Source organism: Oratosquilla oratoria, chromosome 37 (genome assembly GCF_046742065.1).
Source record: "Oratosquilla oratoria isolate Oo_2021 chromosome 37, ASM4674206v1, whole genome shotgun sequence".
NCBI lineage: Eukaryota > Metazoa > Arthropoda > Malacostraca > Stomatopoda > Squillidae > Oratosquilla > Oratosquilla oratoria.
Window position 1 is genome coordinate 42,295,240 of NC_134813.1, and position 19,799 is coordinate 42,315,038.

Sequence of the window (19,799 nt, forward strand, 5' to 3'; positions counted from 1 at the left end):
ATATTGTAGTCACTCCCATCTCGTGCGGTTTCTCTAATGCTATAATTTTTCTATATGTGGAATTTTCACACATTTATATATGTGCATATATATTATATGTTATACATCATACATTATATATGATATATTGTACATGTGAAAAATTTTATACTCCACATTTATACTTGTTATCCTTCACAACTTTGTTATTGTTAGATGATGTTTACCTTCCAGTTCAAACGACAACGGTAGTGAAAGCAATTGAAATTGTCAAACCTGTACCTGAAATGGCTAAAAATGGAATCGAAGAACCACAAAATACCTGACCCATCACCTTCATGCTTGATATCTCACAATAATGGAGATGAACATAAAAAACCCACAGAAGTGAATAATGGTGCTGAAGTTCGCTCGAGACTGTTGGGTCATCAAGAAAATTCATCATTGTTGGTTACAGATGAACATTTTCACGAAGATGACCCAAAATCACGAGATCAGCGTAGTTCTTCAAGTGGGCCAGATTCCGGTCTAAGTGTTGAGTCTGGGCATTCTAGTATGTCCTCAATTCAGCCAAGATCAACCATACGTATAGATCAGCTGCCCAATACTCCGACAAAGTCAAAAGTACCTGATGAAAATGTACCTTCGTATATCACCTCCACACCCAAAAAGGACCTGAATGATGTTGTTAAAAATCTTACAGAAAGTTTGGACTACAATATTGTGTCCAGTAAGAAAATTCTTGATGACCCGCTTCTCTCATCAATTGATGGGGACAACACTTCAGTTTTGGAGTTGTCAGATTATCAAATTGAAAGTATCATAAGTGAAATAGATGATGAAAGTAAAGAGATTGAAAAGACATTTACATCAAGAATGGTAGGTACATCAGCATCTCAGCCATCAGAGAGAACTGTAGTTTATAAGTCTAACTTTGCAGCGTCAATCACAGGTTATGACACCTTGAGGAATTATAATTCTATTGTTAACTGTGATGTCAAGAATGATACTTTAACGTCAAATGGGAATCTGATAAACCTTCCTGTTAGTCCACAGTTGCAGAAGAGGGTGAGAGAGAATCTTTTTACGTTAATCAATTCAATGGAGAATTACTCCCCCAAAGAAGTCTCATCCAGCTCAGTTCCTGTGGCTAAGTATTCAAGAAGAACATATCTAGGTTCTCTTCCCAATCTATCCTCGGGAAGTAGAGTAAGTGAGGAACAACAGAAACATCCGCATAGTAATTCTTTTCATGTTTCCTCCAAGGAAGGATACAGAGATCCAATATCTAGTGGGTTATCCGACTCTCAGGAAATAGAAAATAGTTATAGCAGTAGCAACAGTGATTCAGAAGGTCAAGCAAGAGAGCGAATCTTGAAGGAAAGTAAGAGTGAATCTGACAAGGATAGGCTCTCGGAATTGAATACCACATTGAATAAAAAGTATAATGATACTGTTACATCTTTGGTTGAAACCCAGCTTAAGACTTTACAGTTTCAACAAGAAAAGTTATTCAATGAGAGGCAGAAATTGGCGCTGAAAAGTGCTGAAGAAAGATGGTCAATTGAACATAAGGCTACAATGAAGAAATATGAATTAGCTCAAGAGGTTTGTGCTTTGAACTTATTTTATTCATAGAATTAATATAAGTTTTCACTAGTTTATGTATGAATATACAGTAGAACTGTAGAATTTTTTTTATTTTTAAGAGGAATCAGAACATCACCTGAAGGTATACAACAATGTCACTGAAGATAATAGTATTTTATATTGACCGATGAAGTTTAATGGGAGGAACAGTTTCTTATTACCAGGTGCACAGATTGGAAAGATTAGTTTCTACTGTGGAGTAATGTATTTATATAGGATTGAGGTGTTTATTAAATGGAATACATGATAAATTAACTCATTGTTTACTTTGTATATGATGGAATAATTTACATGCCTGGAAAAGGGGTGATGACAAAATTAATTTCATAATAAACTAACCTTTTTGTTGGTTGATTTGTGTTGGAGTAGTTAATTAGGCCAACCTCAGTGATGTTCTCAAGTGTTACATGCTACATATCCAGTAATTTTATTACTCGTCAGGTATTTTTTCTGTTTATTCTTAGTCCCATAGCATGACTGTCTCCCAAGTATGACCATATTAATCTTAGTAGGAGGAAATTTTCTTATGACCCCTACTATGGTGACCAAGTTCCCTAACTTGACCACATACACTGACTAAATAAGTTTAATATAGTCAGTGTATAACAGATTTTAGTGACATACCTACAGACCAGTCATGTAGCATTCTTTTATGCCCAAAGGCTAATCTTCATTCAAAGAAGAATACCAGTTTCTTTCCATTTCTACTATCCTTACTTTCTGTTCCCCTCCTGTGCAACTTCTATGAATCCATCATTTCGGTGCAATACAGCATTATATTACAAAGGCGAAGCATGCCAACAGAAGACCTTTTGGTCCATATCTAGGTCAGATGCGAAAAAAAATCATAATAATAATAAATTGATAAATAAAAACTATAATAATGTAAATAACAAATTAAATACATAAATGCATAGGTATAATTAAATAATAAACAAACAGGTAAATAGTAAATAATAATGAATTAACATATAACTAATAATAAATGAAAATCAAACAGACATATTATGAGAAAACAAAAACAAACAATATAAAATAAATTATAATTATTACAGCATCTTGCTTAGGTGTTTATCTAAATGATTCTTAAGGGAGTTAACTCTCATTTCGGTGATTCGCTCGATCAGATTATGCATTTCTGGTCCTCCCAACCTTATTTTTTTATGTAAGACAATGGAAATTTAACACAATGTGCAGGGAAATGGGATGCATCTGTGACAGAAAGTTTACTGAAATCCATTAAGAAAATTTTACACAACAGACAATTTACTTGCAATTTTGAGTTATTTTTTAAATAACGTTTATTTTTCCAAAAGTATGAGGAGAATAATGATTTCCTTTGGTGTACAGTTAGTAGACATCCAGATGTACTTAAACTAGTATACTCATAATTATAAGTGAAAAAGAAAGTCAGCCTTACAGCAAATTATATAAAAAAAAAAACATAGAATCACAACTTTAAAAATTTTTCAAAAATATATATCAAGTAGGTTAAGAATGAATTTACTACTTTTGTTAGATATAAGTATCACGATCATTTTCCAACAAGAATGATCAAAATTGCTTATTTACACACGAAGTTATAGTTACTTTTGTGCAAAAAAACTAGTTTTGAGAAAATGGCATTTTTATGTTTATATATTCACTACTCCTTAAAAGTGCCTCCAAAGAGTATCAAATGCACATATCTACTTACATAATCCTTTGACCATTTCTGGGAAGTAAGCAGCAGATGTTCATTACATTTCTTTTCTACCCATGCCAGCGGAGAATCATGACAATCCTAACCTTCCATATCCTTCACATAATGAATGGTACACATGCAATACAATCCCTTTGCTAAGGTGAGTATTCTTGCACTTCTCAGGTTCAGAATGAAGCAAAATACTTCGGCAACTATCACATCTGACATATTTAGTTATGGAGTAGTGAATTTATAAACAAGAAATGTATAAAACAGGATAGCACGTGGAGAAATGACGCACGCATACGCTGAACCCTTTTTCGATCGCACTGAGTGTGGTGACTGCTGCCTAACCTATCGTACAACAATATCAGAGTATAAAATTCTCAAAAACAACAACAAAAAACAACAAAATACAAGGAAAACAACCATAGCAAAGAAAGGGGCGTGGCTGACGGGCCCTTTAAACCCGCCATTACCTGAGAAGGGTGGCGTTATACGTCTGGAAACCAGTCCTGCGGTGTTCAGGGACACCACACCAGTCCACACATGAAGTTTGACAAAATCGAATATTCTTCACCGAAATGAGAGGCAACCCCCTTAAAGTTTTGAACTGAACTACATTGCACTACCTGTGCAGGAAGTTTATTCCATTCATTAACTACACGGTTGGCAAAGTTGTTGGATGACTCTTCCGAGTAAAACAGACTCTGTGAAAAAGAGACTGTGATTACATATACAGGTACTCCTCATTTAACGACCTACTCGGTTAACGACAACTCAGAGTAATGATGGGCTTTATGACATTCGTTTAACGTAAATCTCCCGAAGTTACGACGTCGTGTACGATAATTAAGTTGGCTGAGGCAAATTTGTATGATGTTATAAATGAACTTGTACGGTGGATATTACCTGTGAGGTAAAGTGTTCTGAAGCTTAGGTCTACATTACCATCCTGCAAGCTGAAAAAACTACCTGGGGTACAGTATATACCGGTAGTGGTAAATTTTTAGTTTCGACCAAGGGTGCAATATAGCAATAGAAAATTAATTATTAATTTTGTAAATTATAATGTATCACCGTAATATGCAATTTTGTGAACGGAAAAAAAAGGTGCTAAAATAAATTTCGTAAGTAACGAAGTCATGTCGGACGAATGGTACACCATGTTTGTTATGATAGATGCCGATGTCGAAGAAATGAAAGGATGATAAATTCGTCTAACCTAAACTAAACTAACCTAACCTGTGTTTGATAAACCATTACCTGCAAATTAAATGTCATCCGGCTCGTCCTCGTGAGAGACGTTGGCAGACGACAAGATGGCATCCCGATCCTATGCTACCGACTTCATTCATTAGCATATTTTCTTGTAGCATGGTATTTTTTACTTTCATTTCCGCCCACAAAATTGCTTTTTACGTTGATACATTTTAATTTACAAATTGATAATTAAATTTCTATTGCTATATTGCGTCCATGGTCGAAACTATAAAAATACCCCGGTATTCAATATGGAATGTCAGCATACGCGGATTTGGTCATATACGGTAATTTCAGGAACCTAACCACCGTAAATAAAGCTTTAATGTACTGTATAAAAAAGGGAAAATACACGAAAATAAAGATACATGTATTGCTGGACATTGTACATACAGTACATGTACGTACATGTATACACTTTCGCTTAACGACCAATTCGGTTAACGACGGCGCGCTGGTCCCAATTGTCGTCGTTAAATGAGGAGTACCTGTACTATGGGAATTGATGTTGGAAAGCCAAAGGATTAGTTCCTGTCAGCTTCTTTTGTACATCTACTATAATATAGTTGGTAGTGTCCTAGTCTCATGGTTAGGGTTAGCTTAGGGTTCAAGTCCCATAGGCAAAGCCATTTAATCACCCTATCAGTTTCCCACTGTGAATGTATTACTTTAATGAATCAGTCTTTCCTCTGAAATGCTTCTTCAAATTAAACCATACAAATTAGATAATGTGACCTATCAATCCATGCTACTTGTAATGGGACTTTGGTAGTTATAGATGGAAAAGGAAACAACTATTTGATTAGCAGATAATTGAATATTTTTATATTTATAAGAAATATAACTTAATGGTTTAGACATTTCTGTATGAGTATGTTTTCATGTGAGTTTTTTTGTATCATTCCAAAGGAAAATGTAAAATTGAAAAAGTTGTTAGAGCAGAAAGATAGAGAAAAGTTAGAAGAAGTAGAAAAGCGCAAGAAAGAATTAGCAAGGAAGACTGATGAATTCAGTGTGCAGTGTACACAGAAAAACATGGAATGGGAAGGGAAGGTAAGTGTTAGGGATGCTTGTTGTGTTTATTTCATTGAATATATATATATTTATCTTAAAGTAATAGTCTAGAGTCATCATCAATATTTGTAGCTCGTTTTCACTCTCACATTATAATACATGTTGAAGATGTGTAAATCTTTTCTTGAAAGAAAAACATAAATGTCAAATTTGAGTTTCTAGAATTTGTTAGTCTTGTTGTCATTGTTTATTTGATGAATAAGTGTTATTGCCCATAAAGGTTTTATGTTTCACTCTTGCCAATAATGTGGGAGGTGAACTAGTAGCTATTCAGAAAATATGCTGCAATTCTGGCTGATTCTGAGAAGAGATTGAAGCAGTTGGTGACTGGGTTTGAAATTATGTGTGAGAGAAGAAAGTTACAAGTGAATGTGAGCAAAGGTAGTGATGAGAAGTACAAGAAATATAGTGACAAGTTGAATATGGCAATGAAGAGTTGATGTAGAGTTGAATTATAGAGTAAAGGAAGTAAATGAATGTTTGGATAGTACATACATACATACATACATACATATCCCAAAGGCTTCCCCCTACACAGGGGGTAGCCAAAAAGAAAAAGGCATAGAAACCACTCCCACCCATTCCATTTCCTATATATTCCACTCCCCTCCACCCTCCTCCCTTCCTTTTATCTTGGCACCTCCTGGATGAAAGGTCATCCCTGCTTCCTGTCCACTGCCCTGGGTCAGAAGCAGTGTCGCAAGACACAGCGCATCCACAGCAAGGCTATTTCATAAATTCAGCAACCCCCCCCCCCTCTCCGTTCCCCCATGCAGAGAAGGAGAAGACGGGGAGAAATCCCTTCAAGCTGCGTCAATTTTTTTCTCATACATACTTCCTCACCCCCCATCCCCCTCCTACTCTCCATCATGCATCACAGCATCATCTATACACAACCCCTCTTCATTCACCCCTATCTTCTGTCCTCTCCCCTCCTTCCTTCACAGACATTCCTCTCTTTTGTAATGCCCCTTTCACCCCATCCATCCATCTCATCCTAGGACGCCCCCTCATATTCACTCCTTCCACCTCTGCCTTCCACACTTCTTTTACTAATCTTTCTTCACTCATTCTTTCCATGTTTCCAAACCATCCCAATACTCTTTCATCAACCCTATCTCCCAGCTCCCTTTCCACCCCTGTTCTCCTCCTCACCTCCTCATTTCTCACTCAAACCAGCCTAGTAACCCCTATCATACTTCTCAGACATTTCATCTCAAACACATTCAAACTCCTTCTCTCTTCCTCTCTCATGTTCCATGTTTCTACCCCGTACAGTGCTGTTGGCACAATCACTCCTTCATATAACCTCCTCTTAGCATCCATTCCCAGATGTCTATTTCTCATTACACTTTTTAATCCACCAAGGCATTTACTCGCTTCTCTCAATCTACATTCTACCTCCACCCCCACTCCTCCCTTTCCTGCCACATTTGTACCCAAGTATCTAAAACTATCCATTTCCTCCAGTCTTTCACCCTTAATGCTCACTTCCAGCCTGCTGTCACTCTCTCCCCTTGTACATCTCATCACCTTACTTTTGCCCACATTTATCTTCAGCTTCCTTCTTTCACACACCTTCTCAAACTCTGTCACTAACTTCCTCAATCCCTCCTCTGATCCTGCTACAAGCGCAGTGTCGTCTGCAAACAACAACTGGCTCACCTCCCAATTTTCTCCATTTTCTTTAACCATCTCCAACCCCTGACCCACTACCCTTGCATTCACCTCTCGCACCACCCCATCCATATAAAGATTAAACAGCCAGGGCAGCATAACACATCCATGACGAAGTCCCACCTTTACCTCAAACCATTCACTCTCTCCATTTCTAATCCTAACACAAGCTCTACTACTCTTGTAAAAACTCTAGACTGCTTGAAACAGCTTTCCTCCTATCCCATATATCTGCAGTACCTCCCACAGTGCCTTCTGGTCTACCCTGTCATAAGCCTTTTCCAGATCCATAAAAGCCCAAAAAACATCCTTACCTTTTCCTATAGCTTTCTCACATATCTGTCTTACCACAAAAATCTGATCTACACAACCCCTACCAGTCCTAAACCCACACTGTTACTCACCAATTACTCCCTCTGTTCCTCTCCTAATCCTCTCAATCAAGACCCTCCCATAAGCCTTCCCAACTACACTCAACAAGCTGATCCCTCTGAAACTACTACACTCACACTTGTCCACCTTTCCCTTGTAAAGTGGAACTATACAGGCACTCCTCCAGTCCTCCAGCACTCTACCCTCTTGTAAACAAACATTAAATAACCTCACCAGCCAGTCCACAATAACTGTACCTCCTTTCTTCAGACATTCTGCATGGCATCCATCCAACCCAGGTGCCCTACCTGCTCTCATCATCTTAACAGCTGCTTTCACTTCATCCTTCCCTATTTCTCCTCCATTTTCCTCACTCATCACTCATTTTCTTAGTGCTTCCCACTACAACTACCTTTCCCTCCCTATCCTCCTTTACATTTAGCAACTCCCTATAATACTCTGCCCACCTTCCTCTCACTGCCTTCTCTTCCATTATCATTTCTCCATCTGCACCTTTTACCTTTTCTTCTCTACTTGATTCACCTCCTCTTTCTCTTTTAATTTCCTTCCAAAACATCTTTTTATTACTTTCAAAATTTTCTGTCATACTCTTACACCATTTCACATCTGCTCTCCTCTTTGCTTCCTTTATCTTTTGCTTAACGTCCCTTCTCTTTACTTTGTTCCTCTCATACAATTCCCTCATCTTAATTTGTAGCCAATCTATGAATGCCTGCTTCTTCTCTTCTACACCCTTCTTTGCTTCCTCATCCCACCACTCACTACCCTTTCTTCTATTTCCTCCCACCCTCCTTGTTCCACACACCATCTTTGCACACCTTATGACTCCCTCCTTGAACCATCCCCATTCTTCCTCCACTCCTAATTCTACTCTGTCCTTTACTCCCTCCCACTCCTCTTTCAGCTTCTTATACTCATTCTCCTTTTTTCTCTCTTTTAAGCAGTTCATTCTAAGTACCTCCCTACCTTCTGCCCTTTTCCTCTTTCTCCACCTATTCTCCACTCTCAATTTACCTTCCAGATAATGATCTGATATTCCCCCACTCTCTCCCCTTAGAACATGTATATCCTTAACTCTTCCTACCATACTCCTGGTCACCACTATATAGCCCATTAACGCTCTATCTGCCACCCTTCCATCCACCACCCTCTCCCATGTGTACTTATGATTGACTTTCTTCCTAAACACTGTATTTGCTATCATCAACTCTCTTTCAAGACACATCTCCACCATCAGTTCACTTTATCCTTCCCTATTTCTCCTCTATTTTCCTCACTCATCACTCTCATTTTCTTAGCGCTTCCCACTATAACTACCTTTCCCTCCCTATCCTCCTTCACATTTAGCAACTCCCTAAAATACTCTCCCCACCTTCCTCTCACTGCCTTCTCTTCCATTATCATCTCTCCATCTGCACCTTTTACCTTTTCTTCTCTACTTGATTTGCCTCCTCTTTCTCTTTTAATTTCCTTCCAAAACATCTTTTTATTACTTTCAAAATTTTCTGCCTACTCTTACCCCATTTCACATCTGCTCTCCTCTTTGCTTCCTTTATCTTATGCTTAACTTCCCTTCTCTTTACTTTGTACCTCTCATACGATTCCCTCGTCCTAATTTGTATTATGAGAAATGGATATTTGTGGATGATTGATAGGAAGATGTCATGTGAAGAAGTGATTGTACATATGGTACTATATTGACCAAACATGAAATATAATGATGGCAGAAAGGAAGAATGAATATTTTTGAGATGAAGTGTTTTAGGAATATATGTTTTACAAGAATGAATAGAGTGAAAAGGCGGAAGAAAAGCAGGGAATAGAGGTGGGTTGCAGCACCAATGTGGTTTGAGCATATGAAAAGTTTAAAGGGACATTTTATTGACTAGTCATGCAGTTTTCATTTATGGTTGGAGACTAATGTTCACCCAAAAAATAAGTTATATATATATATATATATACATATTTATATATATATATATATATATATATATATATATATGTATATATATATGCGTGAGTAACCACTAGGAAAAGTAAACTAACGAAGCAGAGCGCTTTCGTATAATTACATCTTTACTGAAGATGTAATTATACGAAAGCGCTCTGCTTTGTTAGTTTACTTTTCCCAGTGGTTACTCACGCATTTGTGAACACACGCTCCTAGTGTTTTTATTGCATATATATATATATATATATATATATATATATATATATATATAAAACTGTATATATATATATGTATATATATATATATATATATATATATATGGGTGTGTGGGTGTATTTTTTTCTTTGCTTTTTACACATCTTTACCATTTTTATGATTCCACCTCTCAAGTGCAATATTGTCCATAAGGATAGAAACATAGGTCTTTGCTGACAAAGTATAGTACAGTAGGAACCGTCACAATGGTGATGTCTCCAAGACTGATGTTAGACAGAATAAAATCTGCAATATTCAATTATCATTTAGGAGGAATTAAAACCTTACCCAGCCACTCCAGGTGTCATAGATGTTTCTTAATTTTGAATTTTAATATTTCACTACAGTTTCAAGATTTAATGTTGAAAAGTCACAAAGCCAAAGAAGAAGTTGCAGAAACATATCGAAAGCAACTACAGTTAGTGATGCAAGAGATGAAGCAGAAGATGGTGCATCTGGACCAGCAGCATCAGACGCATGTATTGCAACTCAATACCACCATTGCCAAGTTGCGGGTAATTACCTAGTGTTTTGCCAGTAATAAACCAATACAAAGTGTGGGAACTGGTGAACTAGTTCAACATAGGACATTTATTGGCTGGTCAGGGGTGTATTTACCTAGTTGTATTTTACGGGAAGGGGAGCTATGCTCGTGGGGTCCCGTCTTCATATCTCATTTTATCTAAACTATTTTTAAATTCATGTATTGTTTTTGCACACACCACTTTCTCATCTAACTTGTTCCAACTGTCTATTACTCTGTGAGGAAAGCTGTTCTTTTTCAAATCTCTTCTATAGCTGTCTTTTTTTATTTTCTTTCCGTGTCCTCTTGTATTTCTGTCATCCCATTTTATCAGATTCTCTCTATCAGTAATTTCTATGCCTTTCATGATTCTGTAAATAGCTATCAAATCTCCTCTCTCTCTTCTTTGCTCTAGTGTCTGTAGTTTAAGTTTTTGTAGTCTCTCTTCATATGATAGTTTTGAGAGTGTTGGTGCCAGTTTTGTGATTGCTCTTTGTATTCTTTCAAGTTTTTTTATACATTTTTTTGTACTTGGTGACCATATCGTTGCTGCATATTCCAATCTTGGTCTTATCAGGGTGATTAGGATTTTCCTCACCATTTCTTCATCCAGGTATGTAAATGCCACTTTGATTGTTCTTATTAAATTATAAGTTTCTCCAAAAATCTTATTTATATGTTTCTCAGGTGACATATTATTCATAACAATGACTCCCAGGTCCTTCTCATTTTCTACTTTTTTTATTCCTTCTTCTCCCAAATTATATGATCTTGTTATTCTGTTTTTGCTTTTTCCAAATTCCATTATACTACACTTTTTTGTATTGAACTCCATCTCCCACTTCCTACTCCATTCTTGTACTTTATTTAGATCTCTCTGTAGTGATTCACAATCTTCTTCAGTTTTCACTCTTTTCAGTAGTTTTGCATCATCTGCAAAGAAGCTCATATAGCTTTCAATTCCTTCATCCATATCATTAATATATATAGCAAACATTATTGGGGCCAGAACTGTTCCCTGCGGGACACCGCTTATTACTTCATTCCATTTTGAGTGCTGATCTCTTATCACTACTCTCATTTTTCTTTCTTGCAAAAAGTCTTCCATCCAATTTAGCAATTTACCTTGTATTCCTCCTTCATATTCTAATTTCTTAAGCAACTTCTTATGTGGTACTTTGTCAAAAGCTTTTTTTAGGTCTAGAAATGCACAATCAGCCCATCCATCTCTTTCTTGTATTATATCTATTAGCCTTGAATAGAAACATATTAAAATGGTGACGCATGATCGTCCTTGTCTGAATCCAAATTGCCTTGGATTTAGTACGTTGTTTTTTTCCAAGTATTTTACCCATCTACTTTTGATAATTCTTTCACAAATTTTTGCTATTGTACTTGTTAGAGAGACTGGTCTATAGTTGGTAGGTTCTTCTTTATTTCCTCCTTTATATATAGGTACTATATTTGCTTTTTTCCAATCTTCTGGAACTTTTCCTTCTTTTAAGGAACTGCTTATTATGCTATGTATTTTGTCTGCCAGTTCATTCCTGCATTCTTTCAGAATCCAGTTTGCTATTTCATCTGGCCCATGCGATTTTCTGACATCAAAATTACCCAAGTGTGTCAATATTTCATTCTTTGTTACTTCTATTTCTTCCATAGGGGGGACTTTTTCTTTCCACTCAATCTCTTCAGGTTGTATATTTTCCCTTGTAAACACTGATTTAAAATGTTTGTTCATAATTTCTGCCATTTCCATTTCCTCAGTGTATTCAACTCCTCCTTGTCTTAATTTCTCCAAGTCTTGTTTGTTTTTCAGTTTATTGTTTACAAATCTGTAGAATAGTTTTGGTTGCTCTTTACACTTTTCTATAACATCTTTTTCATATTTTCTTTTTTTCCTCTCTGCACTTTTGTACATATTCATTTCTATAACCAGTATATATTTTCCATTTTTCAGGTCTTCTGTCTTTTTTCCATCTGGTCCAGGCTTTGTCTCTTTTGTCTTTTAACTCCCTACAACTTTTGTTGTACCAGCATTTTACATATTCTTTTTCTTGTTTTTGTCTTGGGACATACTTTTCCACTCCTTTTTTGTAAATTTTTGTCAAAATATTCCATTTCTCTTCCACTGATGTTTCTTCTTTGTATATTTCTTCCCAGTTTTCTTGTTGGAAGAATTCTCTTATTTTATCAAAGTTTGTTTTTTCATACATCATTCTTCCTTTTCTATATTGTTCATTTCTTTTGATATATTTTTCTTCATTAAGTTCCAGTTCAATCAATATGTGGTCACTTTTACCTATTGGTGTTTTATATTCAATCTTGTCCACTATTCTAGGTTCAGATGTAATTATTAAGTCTAGCCTCAATGGTTCTTCTTCATTTCTATACCTAGTGTTCTCTTGTATCCATTGTGTCATTGAATGGTCAGTAATCATCTCAAGTAGAGCATTTCCCCATGAGTCATCACCACTCTTTACTGTCATTTCTTCCCAGCAGATTTCTTTGCAATTAAAGTCGCCCATCATAACTATTCTTCCTCCGTCTTCCATTATTTTAGTTAATGCTATCTTTGTGTCCTCTAACATACTTTTATATTCACTCTCCTCCCATGAGGCTGTTTTCGGAGGCACATAATTGATCACAAATTTTCTGCTCTTCTTATCTCTGTCTTCCACTTCTATCATAATCATCTCTACTGTATTCTTTCCATATATGACACCTTTCACGTTTATATCCTTCTTAGTCAGGAACATAACTCCACCCCCTTGCTTTTTCTCTCTGTTTCTAATCCAATAATTGTATGCATCATGTCCTACACTGTTGGGTGGTAGTGGGCCTTTTAATTTTGTTTCTACAATTCCCATTATGTCCGGTTCTTTTTCTTTCAAATAATCATTCAGCTCATTCAATCCTGTTATTAATCCATCTATATTTGTGTAAGACACTCTTAGTTTTCTGCCACTTCCATTGTGTTCTCTGTTTCCCTTATGTTTTTCTTTTGTATGTCGAACTTCCTTAGTTTCATGTTCACTACTCTCCAATAGAATCTCTCTTTCTCTGACTCCGTTCTGTTCTCGTTTTTTGCCTTAGCTTCCAGTCTTTTCTGCTTTTCTTCCTCTCTTTCCTCTTTATTCATTTCTCTTTTTATCCATATCTTTTTGTATTGTTCACTTGTTGCTAGTTTCCCTGTTTTGGATAAGATATTCTCTGCCGTTGTTTGTGACTTGAATTTAATCTTAATTGGTCTGGTCTTGTCTGTGTTATACTTTCCGAGTCTAAATTTCTCTTCGATTTGTTTCATAATTTCTGGTTCATCTTCCTGAACTGATTCTAGTAATTGGCTTACTTTTTCATTTTCCTCTTTGATTCTTGCGGTTCTATCTGTGTTGTGTTTCTCTTCCATTCCTAATATAATTATACATTTCTTCTTGTCTGCTAAATCCCTTACTATATTCTCCTTTTGTCTCATCACTTTAATAACTGAGTCTTCAGTATGTTCTTTCAATTGCTGTTTGACTATGTCAGTGAATGAAACCTTATTTCCTTCTTGGGTTTTCTTCCAATTTTTACTTTCTTTAGCTATCGTTTCTCTGTTTTCTTTACTATTCTTCTTCAATTCCTCATTCTCCACCTTTACCTCTCTTAACTGTCTTTTTAGGTCTTCTATTTCATCAGTTAAGTTTTTATTCGCCTTTTCCAATTCTTCCAATCTTTCAACCCTTTGTAAAATGGTGTTCATATGACCTAACCTACTCTCCAAGTCCTCGATCACCTTATCAACCTTCTTCTCTAGTCTTGTCAGTCGGGGGGGTTTGTGTCCCCCCCACTCTCTTTAAATCCCTTGAAAATATTCTCATCACTTTCTACTGTATTGTTCCTATCTATACTTCTAATCTTTACATTCTTATTAGACATTCCGTCGTCATCCAGCTCGTCTTGTGGTCGTTTGTTTACTTTAAGGCGGTCTGTTTGGACCAAGTCCTCTACATCCTCATTACCTTCCATTTTCCCAGCAATCCCTCCCCCTCTCCTCTTTCCTTACTTTCCCACTACCCCACGAGCAATTTCCCCCCACCCTGTAAATACAAAAAGGCACTTCTCTTTGCGTTGGGATCCACAATCTGCACTTTTCTTCAGAACGTTCTTCAAGCCGTCCGTTCGTTGAAAGTGTGTGTGTGTGTGCGTGTGTATGTGTTTACTTCCCTGTAATAAACAAGAAGAGTTATGCTTGTGATATCATGTCTGTCTCTCAAACTGTTATATCTAGCTTTGAAAGCACTTATTGAAATATCTATTTTGAGATGTCATCAGGCTCTAGAATTTTTTCCCACATCTATTTTTTCCAATAGTTTGTGATTTCATTTCCACATTTATTTCGCACAACCTACCCAACATTACTATTTATATGTTCTTCTCTTTCCTTTGTTAAGTAATTCTCTGAAGTGAAAACTGATCAGAAACTTCTCTTCATTATTTCAGTCAATGTTGATTCTTCTCCATAAGTATTTCCTTTTGTCCATTTAGAGATTCTTCAATATTTTGACTTATCATTTTGTTTGTATTACCTAGTTGTATCTTACGGGAAAAGGAGCTATGCTCATGGTGTCCCGCCTTTGTATCTTGTAGTGTCTAGTTTGCTCTTAAATTCATGTATGGTTTTCACACACACCATTGTATTGTCCAGTTTGTTCCATTTGTCCACCACTTGTGGAAAACTGTTTTTGTGTGTGTGTGTTTTCCATGGGTATAATTTAGTTATGGTATCATTTTTCAAAGAATATAAAAGTGATAATAGTATCATAATTTAACCCTCTTGAATCCTTCATACATGAAATTGTGGACAATACCTCGTTTCTAACCTAAAGAAATATATTGAATTTTCCATTATTTCTAACTGTCATTACCTCTAAGGAAAGAGTATATAATTGAAATCAGATTTTCTTTTTTCAGTATTTAAGTAATTATTTTTTTCTTTTTTAAGGATAGCACTGGTTCAAGGTTGGTGAATTGTGCTCATACTTTGTAGATACCTTTACTTCAATGTACATACAGTACTACCTCTCATTAACGGACTAAAAGGGGGGTAATGGTGTCCATTGATGTGAATAATCCGTTGATTTGGAGTGGTTTTTGGGTGGCATAGTGATTGCACGCACTAAACAACAGCACCAAAAACACCGAAAACACCGAAAACACCACAAACAAAGCTAATTAACGTCTGTTAATGAGAGGTCTCACTGTATTGTAGAGAATTTTAATTTAATATTCAATACATGTGTCTTAGTGTTTTTTGAAGATATCTTCTTAGTACTAACAAATTTTGTTTCACTATAGTTGTGTGTGTTCTTCATTATTCTAACTATATTATCTTGTGAAATACTACTGTTCTGATCCTAATAATTCTTTCTTTGAGTTTCGTGGATTGGAAATCCACAAGCCCACTGTAATTAGCAATGTTCCTCTGGACCAAACATAGATCTTTCTGGGAAGAGATCAACAACAAATACACTGGAGCCATGCAATTCAACAACCCACATTTTGACAAACCACAGATATGACCTCATTAAATTCTTACTCCTAAACCTTAATTCAACACCTAAACTCGCATATTTGACATTCAAACTGCACAAAAAAAATCTAAGAGAAGTGATTCACATTTCAGTAAATCATATTTCAACATCTCAAAAACTGCCTTAGCCCTGTTGAATTGCGAGGCACCAGTGTACTTGCAGGTGATGAGCCTGTGAGATGGGCACCTGATAATCATCTCATTAGTGTCAATCTTCAAAACCTGCTTGGAGCTGACACTTACCATCTATGTTATCTTCAGTGGTATTCCCTCCATCTTTTCCCATAAGGAACCTAAAGGGGCTATTACTCAGTCTCTAGATTAGGTCCAAAGTCTTCTTCTTCTCTATTCTTTCTTCTCCTTCTCCTTCTTTGTCCTCTCCTTTTTACCACCTCTGTAACTCCAACTCTTCAGTGGAATATTGACACCCCAAGTATAGAAGGGGGGAAAAGCCATTGGTATATGTATGTACCAATAAAATTAAACAGTTCATGTTCAATATAATGAACTCCCTAATTGCGGGAACCTCTCTATGGCAAATTTAAATGTTCCAAACAAAATAGTAAATGTTTGATCATTTGTGGTCTTCAGTTTTGCTGTGCTCTTTGTTTGAAAATTCGTCCTTGTTATGTAGCCATGGAAGACATGCTCCATCTGGTAGAATTTTTTTTGCAAAATAGAGCATGGAGGAGAGACTGAATGATTTACTCTGAAGACAACAAACTTCTCTTTATCAAATTTGATCTTGGCTGAATTACTTTGTTATAACAAGCTTGTTCTGTACTCTTCGCATTGGCCAGTGACAGAAACAGACCCACTCTGGTACAACACATACAATAGTTTGTTTCTTCCCAGAGATGTATGGGAAGGCCCAAGGACTTGCTGGCTAGAACAGTGCACTGAAAATCAATGCAACAGTTATTGTTCTTATGAAATCATGTAGTTCTTTTGTAGGTATGCATACTATACCATCACTAGGCTTTTTCCCCTGTTATAAAGGAGGTAGCCACAGTATGTACACACAGTGGTGTTTTTTTTTTTTTTTTTTTTTTTTTCCACTCAGCTCACAAAGGGAAAAAGACCTTTGGATATGTTTGTATTTATCTTAAGAGTATTTTTTATTTGTTTAACTCATAATCTGATTACATTTTAGGCTACAATAAGAGAGGAGGAATGCAGGGCTGATTCAAGAATGCTTTTGCAAAGGCAAGATCTTGAAGAGACAGTTTCAGTTCTTACCAAAGAAAAACAATCCTTAATTGAAGAAATTACTTCATTGAAGACAAGGTAGTTACAAAGTCACATCTTGCAATGTTTCCAAACAATGTATGTATTGGTATGAATCTTTGAAAGTATCATGTTTAGTTAACCTACAGAGTGGATAACAGTTGAAAAGATGGAAAACCAAACATATTGAAAAGAACAAAAATTTAATTTTCCAGATGAAACACTGTGTGCATTTTTCTTTTATTTATTTTTTTTATTTATTTATTTATTCATTTTATTTTTTCTTTCTATGTATACCCAACTGGGGTATGTTATTGTGATGTTAAAAGCTGCTCAGTAGCATGCAGCTGATACTTTAGGGTCTATATGGGGTGTCCCTATGGACCAGAGCCACACATCATTTTGTCTATGATAGAGGAAATCTCTATTCATAGAGAAATTATGCTACTTTATTATACTGCAACTATCCCTCCATTATGTTGTCCTTCCACCCTTGATACTGTCCCGCACCATTTCTCTGAATATTAATTTCCTTTTTCACCGAACCCTGTGGTAGGGAAGAAAGAATACTGCCACCAAGTGTTCCCACTTGAGTTGTGAAAGGCAACAAAAAAGGGACGGAGATAAGACTAAGCATCCTACTCTCTGTAGCCCCAAAGGGGACATTCCTAAAATAAAGGCATAAGAGAGTCTGGGATAGGTTTTCCAACCAGAACCCTAAGGTTTGGGTCTTTTGATATGTGTGGATGTGGTACAGATGAGAGTAAAGGGGAAGAGATAAGCAGTATGTTTATGAGAAGAAAGATGGATGTGTTGGCATTGAGTGAAACTAAGTTGAAAGGGAGGGACAAGTTTGAGTTTGGGAGGGTGTCAAGACTGAAGAGAGGACAAGGGAGAGAAGGGATAACTATACTAGTAAGTGAAGAGATAGGTAAACATGTGGTGGAGTGGAAGGTTTCTTCAAGGTTAATGTGGATGAAGGTGAAACTGGGAAGGAAGATGTAGGTCTTCGAAAATGCATATGGGCCGGTAGTGAGAAGAGTGTAGAAGAAACGGAGACTTTTTGGATAGATTTAAATGAGTGCATCGAGGGTTTAGGGAGAAATGTCAATGTAGTGGTATTGGGATATCTCAGTACTAGGGTAAGAGAGGAATCAGTAGACGGATTGGTCTCTAAATACATCTCCTGACCCCTTATATTGAGGGGGCTGTGCTGTCCAGCCTTTTAATGCAGTTGTAGTAATGCACTATGCTCAGCAGTATTTGGGACTTGCATTGTCATGTTTGGTAAACTCATGCTGAGCAAAGATTGAAAGTAAAAGTTGGATACAAGTTTGGAAAACTTAGAGATAAAGGTAATGAATGTGGAAAGGGTATTTGTATTTTATCATTGATAACACTGTTCCCAGGGAGTCATGGGTCCTCTGCAGAAGAGACCTGAGACAATGTATTAATCAATTGGTAACAAACTCTTCTATCCTTAAATACAATATTACACTGAAGAAGTGGAGTCATAATGATAATTGTTGCTTTAATTTTGACTCGCTAAAAACCCACAGTAGCTGGTATTGGTCCACAGGTACCCTCATAAACCTCTGTAGGAAAAAGTTTTGGGCTCTTGTCTGTGTTTTGTGACACTGTTTCTGACCCAGGGCAGTGGACAAGATACAGGGATGACTCGTCATCCAAGAGGTGCCAAGATAAGAGGGAGGGAAGAGGGTGGAGGGGAGTGTAGTGTGATAGAGATGGAATGGGTGGGAGTGGTTTTTATGCCTTTGTTATTTTTTTGCTACCTCCCGTGTAAGGGGGAAAAAAGCCTTTGGTATATGTATGTAGCTCGCTGGCTGAGCGGGGTAGGGCATCGTTACTTGCGGCAAAGGTTGAGGGGGTGGTGGTTCAAATCCTGCCACCGGCAAAGTATGTATGTATGTCTGTGTTATGTTAATGTGGGGGAGTTGAGAGAATCCAATGTCAATATGAAGTAGGAAGTTACAGATAACAATATCTCAACCTCTTCAATATGAGTCAAATTCTTACACACAGCATGGGATGCCTAATGTACAATGCATCACACTACTCACATTATAATATATAGTCACTGCTGTATTGCTTATTTTCTTTCACTCTGAGTAATAATGAACACAGAAACTGTGATCAAACCAGTTCACAGAATATGTGGGTCACTCAGCTACAACTACAAATTAAATATAATCAGGATGTCATCACCAGCATCCTCATATACCCCCTCACACTACATGATGCTCACGTAGGAGTCATCATATGGAAGAGGTTAAGTTTCAGAAATGGAAGACATATTTGTTCATATTAGTGAAAGAAACAAACCCTGAAGTTAGGTATAATGTCAGGAAGTGTCTGTGTGTGACTTGGGGTTTTATGAGTGTGGAGATGAAGGCATTTGAACTTTCTAGTGGATATGAAGGGAGAGGATTTTGGTCAGCCCTTTGTGGTAGGCTATGCGCACGCAATGAGGGGAAAGGCAAATAATGAGAAAATAGGCATATGTGTCCTTTCTGTGATTGACTGAGGT

The 19,799-nt window shown here is 36.7% G+C and overlaps 1 protein-coding gene across 1 annotated transcript in view; it reads left to right on the plus strand.

The window, feature by feature from the left end:
- Window positions 1-206: 206 nt before the first annotated feature.
- LOC143019478 (uncharacterized) overlaps window positions 207-19,799 on the plus strand; it is a 29,256-nt gene continuing 9,663 nt past the window's right edge. The window contains exons 1-4 of the mRNA XM_076175115.1: window positions 207-1,587; window positions 5,486-5,629; window positions 10,274-10,441; window positions 17,178-17,311. Of these exons, the coding sequence (XP_076031230.1) occupies window positions 277-1,587; window positions 5,486-5,629; window positions 10,274-10,441; window positions 17,178-17,311 (1,757 nt within the window). The 5' untranslated portion in view covers window positions 207-276. The remainder of the gene's footprint in view (window positions 1,588-5,485; window positions 5,630-10,273; window positions 10,442-17,177; window positions 17,312-19,799) is intronic.